The 8,329-nt window shown below is 39.4% G+C and overlaps 1 protein-coding gene across 2 annotated transcripts; it reads right to left on the minus strand.

The window, feature by feature from the left end:
• Positions 1-5,037: 5,037 nt before the first annotated feature.
• LOC113285866 (NEDD8-activating enzyme E1 regulatory subunit AXR1-like) lies at positions 5,038-7,723 on the minus strand. Of its 2 annotated transcripts, none has more exons than XM_026534609.1 (8): positions 7,568-7,723; positions 7,230-7,464; positions 6,554-7,092; positions 6,315-6,425; positions 5,950-6,028; positions 5,599-5,696; positions 5,285-5,384; positions 5,038-5,160 (listed from the first exon to the last, which is right to left on the minus strand). In XM_026534609.1, the coding sequence occupies exons 5-8, from the start codon at positions 6,018-6,020 to the stop codon at positions 5,055-5,057; spliced, it is 375 nt and encodes a 124-aa protein (XP_026390394.1). In that variant the 5' UTR covers positions 6,021-6,028; positions 6,315-6,425; positions 6,554-7,092; positions 7,230-7,464; positions 7,568-7,723; the 3' UTR covers positions 5,038-5,054. The 2 variants fall into 2 exon arrangements, with proteins under 2 accessions (XP_026390394.1, XP_026390393.1); XM_026534608.1 differs by having other exon boundaries at positions 6,554-6,722; positions 6,964-7,092; positions 7,230-7,723.
• Between the last annotated feature and the right edge of the window lie 606 nt (positions 7,724-8,329).

The raw sequence follows: 8,329 nt of genomic DNA on the forward strand, positions 1-8,329 counted from the left end.
GAAAGCTAGCAAATATTTTCTGAATGTTGTATCCTCCTGACTTGAACTTGTTGTTCGCTGGAAATAGGTAATGCCTATTTATACCAGTCGAAGTGAAACGTACTCTGGTCTCATTAACAAATGGGAAACGGGTGAGTAAATGGGAGGAGGTGGTAACCGATAATGCCTGGAATTGATGTTCCATAAAAGAAATCGTTTCACCATGACTCCCTGTATTTACTAACCGCCTCATCCTTATGACACTATCTTATAACGGGCGTACTGTACGCCGCACGCTGTAAACCGCCAAATCAATACCCAATGAGCATCCCCCAGTTTGTGACATGTGTTGATGTCTCGAGCGTTTTCGTGGAAAATATGTAGCATGTTGTTGTTGTCTAGCAAGTTGAGCTTGGGAGACTTTCCGACTCGGTGTGGACCTTCGACGGTCGATATTTTGCATCTTAAGAGGAAAGGTAGCCGTTGATTATTGTAACCCTTCGTTTGGTATCCAGTGGCATGAAAGCATGATCAGTGTGGCTTTAATATGGCCCAGATTAGGCGCGGCCAAAAGTTAGGGTTTTGGCTTTGTTTAGGCGCGACCAAACTAGGGCCAAAGGTTGCCATGCGTTAGCTGGTAACCTTGGACGGCTAAGATCTGCATCTTAGATGAAAAGTGGTCGTTGAATGTTGCAGGCCTTCGTTTTGGTAGACGCATAGGAAAGGACGGCATGGTATGGCGCAACAAGGTGGCTGGCATGCCATTGGCACATGTGGCATGGCCGGCATGCCTTGGTGCGGTTTGGCGTGGCCAAAATTAGGGTTTTGGTGTTGGGAAAAAGGTTACATGCGTTGGTTGGCGAACTTGGACGGCTAAGATTTGCATCTAAGATGGAAGGGTAGCCGTTGATTGTTGCACGCCTTCGTTTTAGCAGCCTTGAAGGGGACGACTGCATGGCATGGCGCAGCAAGGTGGATGGCAGGCCATTGGCACATGTGGCATAGCCGGCATGCCTTGGCGCGGTTTAATGTGGCCAAAATTAGGGTTTTGGCGTTGGGCCAAAGGCTTCCATGCGTTGGTTGGCGACCTTGGACAGCGAAGATTTGCATCTAAGATGGAAGGGTGGTCGTTGATCATCCCACGCCTTCGTTTTGGTAGCCGCATAGGGAAGGTCGGCATGGTATGGCGCGGCAAGGTGGTTGGCATGCCATTGGAATATGTGGCATGCATGCCTTGGCACGGTTTGGCGTGGCCAAAACTAGGGTTTTGGGCCAAAGATTACCGTGCGCTGTTTGGCGACCTTGGACGGCTAAGATTTGCATCTAAGATGGAAGGGTGGCCGTTGATCATCGCATGCCTTCGTTTTGGTAGCCGCATAGGGAAGGCCGGCATGGTATTGCGCGGCAAGGTGGTTGGCATGCCATTGGCACATGTGGCATGGCCTGCCTTGGCGCGGTTTGGCGTGGCCAAAACTAGGATTTTGGGCCAAAGATTACCATGCGTTGTTTGGCGACCTTGGACGTCTAAGATTTGCATCTAAGATGGAAGGGTGGTCATTGATCATCGCACGCCTTCGTTTTGGTAGCCGCATAGGGAAGGCCGACATGGATGGCATGGCATGCCTTGGCGCGGTTTGGCGTGGCCAAAACTAGGGTTTTGGACCAAAGGTTACCATGCGTTGTCTGGCGACCTTGGACGGCTAAGCTTTGCATCTAAGATGGAAGGATGGTCGTTGATCATGGCACACCTTCGTTTTGATAGCCGCATAGAGAAGGCCGGCATGGTATGGCGCGGTAAGGTGATTGGCATGCCATTGACAAATGTGGCATGGCATGCTTTGGCGCGGAGAGAATAAACAATATATATATAACAATGTTGGGTGTATATATATACAACACAATATATCCTTACTAACTCCATTAAGTTAAGTAATACTCCGACATGACACATTAATTAGGTAAACAACGGACATAAATTTTGTCATAAATAATGCTTTTTTACTTTGTCAATCAGATTAGGTAAATGATTAATTAATTTATACAATATTTGTAATGAAAAAGAATATCTTAAATAGGGTTGAGAGTATCTCAACTAACCAGGGCTTCTAGACCTCTTTTGTTTTTCTAATGGGAAGAAGAAATGTCTACGGCCCAAGGACCACGGACCACAAGAGTCGAAAGCAAACGAAAAAACAAACAACGGAACTCTGATTTGAGAATCCGAAATTTTATACATTCATTTGGCGTGATCGTCCTATCAGATGGGCATCCTATTTCAGTGAATGAGTGTCATAAACGGTGAAATATGTTTTCCGGTTCGGAAGAGAATTATGATCACTTTCTTATGGGCCTTTCTCATCATGTTTCTATACACATTATTTACACTTCTAATAGTATTTGTGACAATGATAATAGTTAAGCCACCCAAGGGTCTTGATGGTATTGGCGCCTACCTTCTTATTGGTATAATAGATAATATCATTACACGATCGGGTTCGTTTACATCAGCATAATATGGCACTTGGCTTGTGTAGTATCGGTAATGGAAAAGAGTTCTGGCTATAAAGCAATTTTAAAAAGAGCAAAGCTTTGATTAAAGGTAATATTTGGATGGCTTCCTTTATTTTTATTACGGTACAAATATTTCTAATGATCGTAATAGCCACCTTCCATAATCTAGTAATTGCTGAAGGAATAGGTGTAATGGGCAAAGTTAGTTTCGGAATATTTTTTTTCATGTTGCTGTCTATTGCATATATATCAAGTGGATGTAGTTAAAGCTATCGTTGTCCATGAGCAATCCATTGCGCGAGAGTACTGCTCATAAGACACATCGCATTTTTAAGGAAAAAAAAAATTCAGCAGTCCTTGTAACTTGTGATCCGCAAAGTTCATAATTTGTTGAATTGCAAATCCAATTTGTTAAAGTTGACCCCCAGTCAACACCTCTGACTATCTAGACCCTTAGTCTGATTTTTTTAATTGACTTGTAAATAATTTGGTGCTTGCGACTGGTATCGCCACCTAGTAACTCTACCACTATGCTACAGTGACGTCGGCCTCTTAGTCTGATACTGTAGGCTGTTGCATAATATTAAGATGGTACGAGTCAAGCTCACAATTTGAGGAGGACTCAAACACAGACTCGCAATGGTGGAATGAGCCACCGCATTTTATCCTATCAGCTATGGATAATGATAAATCAAGTCTGTTAGTTTATCATTTTAGATAATTTTTATTATCATGTTTTTTTACCTTTATTTTATCTTCTCTTCTCCCGAGTTTCGGTCCAGTCCCCCTCGTTCTTTTTGTTTGCCTTTTAAATAAATGCTCCTAGCGAGTTTTGCAGGGGAAAAAAACAATCTCAGAAACATATATAAAATTCATAATTTATAAACCTAATCAATGAAAACAAAAATCAAGTACTAGTCTTGTAGTATTTTAGTTGTAGAAAAATATAAGTATTTCTGCTGGTAACTAAACATTAGATCATATCGACGTAGAACTTCATCCTTAAGATCCCACAAGAAACCGTATATATTTTGTAAGAGACAATTAACTTGTAAGAAATAGTCAGTCACTCAGTCAGCCACTCAGCCAATTTCAGGAAGTACAGCTTAGCATCCTACTGTCATCCGTTCATCCAATCATGACTATTAACCAATGTCTTTATGACATGTGGACTATGACAGCTCATTGTAATAGAACTTTAGTTCTTGTTTTTCTTTACTTTCTGCTTTACTCTTTTCCAGTATCTTGATACTATAAGCATCTCTCTCTCTCCCCCCTTGCAAGATTTAACAGAATCAATACAACCTTATTTTGTTCCTACATGGTATCAAAGACCAAGAGTGGAATTTTGACTTCCAACAACAAAATCTGACCTAAAATCGATCCTTACAACCTTGTTCTTGAGCACAATGCTAAGAACCACCGTTAATTCGTCATCTTCCGCTGCTACGAACACCAACAATCCCATCAATAACCCTAATTTTACATCAAATCAATCAAGTTTTCCACCTCTCTCATATCAACATCTTCACAACCACCAGTTTTAACACCATTAAATCAACCACCACCAGTATTACCAATTTCAAATCAAGTACCACCACCACCTCCTCCTGCACAACCTCTACATCGATGTACTCAGCTTCCTTTTCAAAATATATCTAATTTTGTTTCTACGAAACATGGTGGCTCTAATTTTCTAGTATGGAGAGATCATATGTCATCCATATTGATTAGCACCAATCTGTTTGGTTTCATTGATGGATCTATTGAACATCAGTCTCAGTTTCTTGTTTACAACAATGTTCAAATTCGTAATCCAGCATACCTAAAATGGAGATATTTGGATAACTTTGTTGGATCCTGCATTAATGTTACGGTATATGCTTCTCTAGCTTCAGAACTTCTTGGCAAGACTACAGGTACGGAAAAATGGAATCATCACTCTCGGCTTTTTACTCAACTTTCTCAATAGATAATTACACCAAATTATGGGATTAGAAACAGAAAAAAGCCGTTACTAAAACGGGTTGCAACGATTTGCCTGTTACAGGGTATTACAATATTTTTGTAACGGCAAAGGGGACGTTACGAATTTTGGGTTGTAACGGCATTTGTAATAGGCAAAGCAGTTATTACATGGCGAGTCGTAAAAGAAAAGAGCCGTTACGAAATTTTTGTAACCTGACCGCCGTAACACCTTCATGCCGTTACGAACGTTTTTGTAACAGCAAAAAAATTACTGCCAGTCAACATTGACCTTGTCTAAATCAGTCAATACGACCAATATTGATCAGGTCAATATTAACCGGTAGTTCAATTTCGGCCGGAAATATGCCGGAATTCCAATAACCTGCCTACCCTTTCCATTCCATCACAGTTCTGTCACATTCGTATCACATTCAGTCAATTCATATAACTTTCAATCAAAGAACATAAATTCTTCCAAGTACCAAAATTCTTGTAAGTATCAAATTCTAAGTAAAAAAACTTGCTGAGTTTATTGAAACTTCCTACATTGTAACTTACAAAACTTACAACATTGAAAAGCAACAATCAGATGCCAATCAGTTCACAGATAGTTCATAAGCCAAGGGGACCTTAAACTCTCTTTTCTCCTCTCTGGTTGAAGGTAGAGAACCATTATGTGCATTTTCCCACTCTTCTGCAAACCTGATACATGAATTAAACAGTTATGCAGGTTAATACCACTGTGCAATAATGACACGTAATAAGGCGGAATAGAATCAACAAATTGGTTAACCCATTAACAACATAATTGTAACAACGACATTACCTTTGGTGGATTGAAAGGGTAAAAACACCACCACCAAAAGGGTTGTCTGATGGTCCCATTATGGTGGCTTTCCAATGAAACATATCCTCAGCTACAGGACCTAATCAAACAAAAAATTCAAACAGTAATAAAATTACTGCCTTCAAACCAGGATTTATACAACAAGTGTTGACTCCTAAGCTCACATAGTGAACCAATTTACGCATACCCCCAACTTATAAACCTTTGCAAGCTGTGCAACCCATAACCATGATAAAATAACCTTTTTCACAAAAAATATAACCAAAAAGCTAAACAATGACGGTAAAACTCACCAGCACTGCAGGAAATGGGTAGATCTCTTTCGAGGTCTTTCAATTCCTTCTGAATTCTCCTTTGATGCCATCGTACCACCACTATTAATTGATCTAATCTGCAAACATAGTATTTATTATATATCTTCAAACCTCAATTGAAAACAAAAAATCTTTTTGGTACCCCGACCAAAATCATGTCAGTGTTGTTTTTTTTATATACAAATCATTAACCATGATGGATAACACTACAGATCAAACAAAACAAACCCTAACAAGAATAATAACACATGGAATGTGCTTATGGACAACAAGATCTGTGGTACTTAATCGTAGATCAATTAGATAGGGGATGACATGAAGAGACTGTACCGCTTGAGTTCAGGCCATAGATTATTTAATCGGAGATCATCCAAGAAATGATCAGGCTTCGATTCAATCATGTGTATTCCTGCCACACACACACACACGCACAAGGAGTTAGCATTTGCCTTTTTTGTTCATGTCATACTAAGTTGTTGACGTAAATGTAATTTGTCTTTGTGGTCAGACCAAAACAGGAATAAATAAGAACAAAAGATAAAAGAGGACAGTCAAATACATAGTGAAGATGTAGACAACGGTCATGGAAAATTGGAGGAGCAATTACAACAACTAAGCGTGTAATCAACATGTAAATGACATCAAGGCCAGGAGACTAAAAGATGGAACTCCAGTGTACTCTCTTGGGACATTACCTTTAAACTAATCCTCACAAGACCAGTTAGGCCATAAGAGCGTGCAACCACCTACATAACATCAGAATGCCTACAGATTTTATCCAGCTTTAGCATAGACGATTCCTTCAGCTGATAAAGCAACAGAGAAACTTCAATAACATTTTCACACAGCGGCAATATATTGTCATGCTACTTGATCATACTTCTATTGTTAATTTGGTTTTACGATGAAAAAACAAAAAAATAAGACCTCAAACCTCAAAAGTTTAAGCAGCTTGAAACCGAGCCTCACTTGATGGAGCTTCACAGGTGGTCCCCCAACCTGCTACTAGACCACTCAAGTTCTCATTGCATTCGGGAGTTTCTCACAATGATTCACATCGTATATTCATCAACAAGTATGTTGACCATTAAAAATTTTATGCCCTGCAAAATCAGTTTATTTTAAAACACTTGTAGACCATAAATATCAACAGATACACACTCACCAACCAAGCTTTATAATACAAAGTTTCCAGCAAAAAAACGCCACAGAATGAATCATTGATGTAGTGATTCTTAACAATTCTGCATATACTAGTAGAATTAACAAACAATATGGTGAATCACTGAATTAGGTTAAGTTGCAGAATATAAAACCAAATTAAGATAGCGCTTTCTATAATACCTCAAGAGAATGGCTCAGCATATGTTGTTTCAAGTGAGCTGGCTTTTGAAAACTAGCACCACACTCCTGACAAGTAGTATCTGATTTTGCCTCTTCATTTTCGTCGATTCCATTCATTTCAATCTCTTCCTGCATCACCATTCATTTCAATCTCTTCTTGCATCAAATACAAATTACAAATATACAAGCTCAGGAGTTGTTCTTCTTCAAGTCGTTTTTCTGACTATTAAAAATTAAAAGTAATAAATCTGAAGTTTCTTTACAACCTTGTGATGAGTTTGAAGATGAGATGCGATGAGAGATTTCTTAGATCTCTCTTGGCTTTACAATAAAAACATCTGATATCTCTTGGCTTTGTTTCTTTTCTGCAAATCCACCTTCTTCTTCCATCTTGTCCATTGGGTTCATCTCTTACTACTCTCAGTGTCTAGCTCTCTTTCTAGGGTTTATACTGCGGCGCGGATGAAAATGTTTTCTAACTTTATTACCTAGCAAACGGGACTAGCAGCAGGAATTGACCAATCCTTAATAAGTGAATTCCTTATTCTATTTTCTATGAATCAATTATCAAATCAAAGAAACCCTAATTAAAGCTTCAGGTTACCTTTTCGGCTGATTCTGAATCCACCAATCGAATTAGTATTACTACCAACAACTCTTCAATCAAACCCTTTTGCTCTCGATTTGGAAGAAAAGAAGAGGAAAGTGAATCTGTGTTTTGGGTAGAGAGATTAAGAGAGAGCAACAGAGAAGAAGAGGCTGAGACGAAGAGGCGGAGAAATGGAGAGAGAGATGTGAAGTGAATTTTGTGAAGGGAATATAATCTAGGGTTTTTGGTTAGAAATTACATCTCGAGAAAAACATAAAGGGTAGAGATATTAGTTTAGGTATATACGGTGTCGGATGGTTAGAAAGTGCGGGCCCAAGAAGAACTCAGGTGTTACGACCCAGGTGTGACCAAGCGTGTGTCTGGCATGCCTATAAAAAAACTTCGTAACGGCTTCACTGTGTTACTAATTCTTGGAAACTTAGTAACGGCTAGAGCTTGTTACAAATATTCCGTAACGTCCATTTGTGACGGAATGAAAAGTGCATGTTAGCAAGGATGTATAACCTTTTTGTATACATTCCGTCGACGGAACTGAGAAGCAACTCATTGTGAGGGTATACCCTTCGCATTTCAAAGAACCTTTTGTTTCTATCTTTTATGCAGAACGTGATGGATAAGGGGACAGCCTCCTACAACTTGGAAATTTCCAACCAACTTGAGTTGGAGAGAAAAAACTCAAAATAAAACTCTCTTAGAAGGACAAAGCTTTGTTCCCCTAAATTATCAAGCTTATGACTTTGCAAATTTATGGAGGAA

This window comes from Papaver somniferum, chromosome 6, assembly GCF_003573695.1.
Source record: "Papaver somniferum cultivar HN1 chromosome 6, ASM357369v1, whole genome shotgun sequence".
NCBI lineage: Eukaryota > Viridiplantae > Streptophyta > Magnoliopsida > Ranunculales > Papaveraceae > Papaver > Papaver somniferum.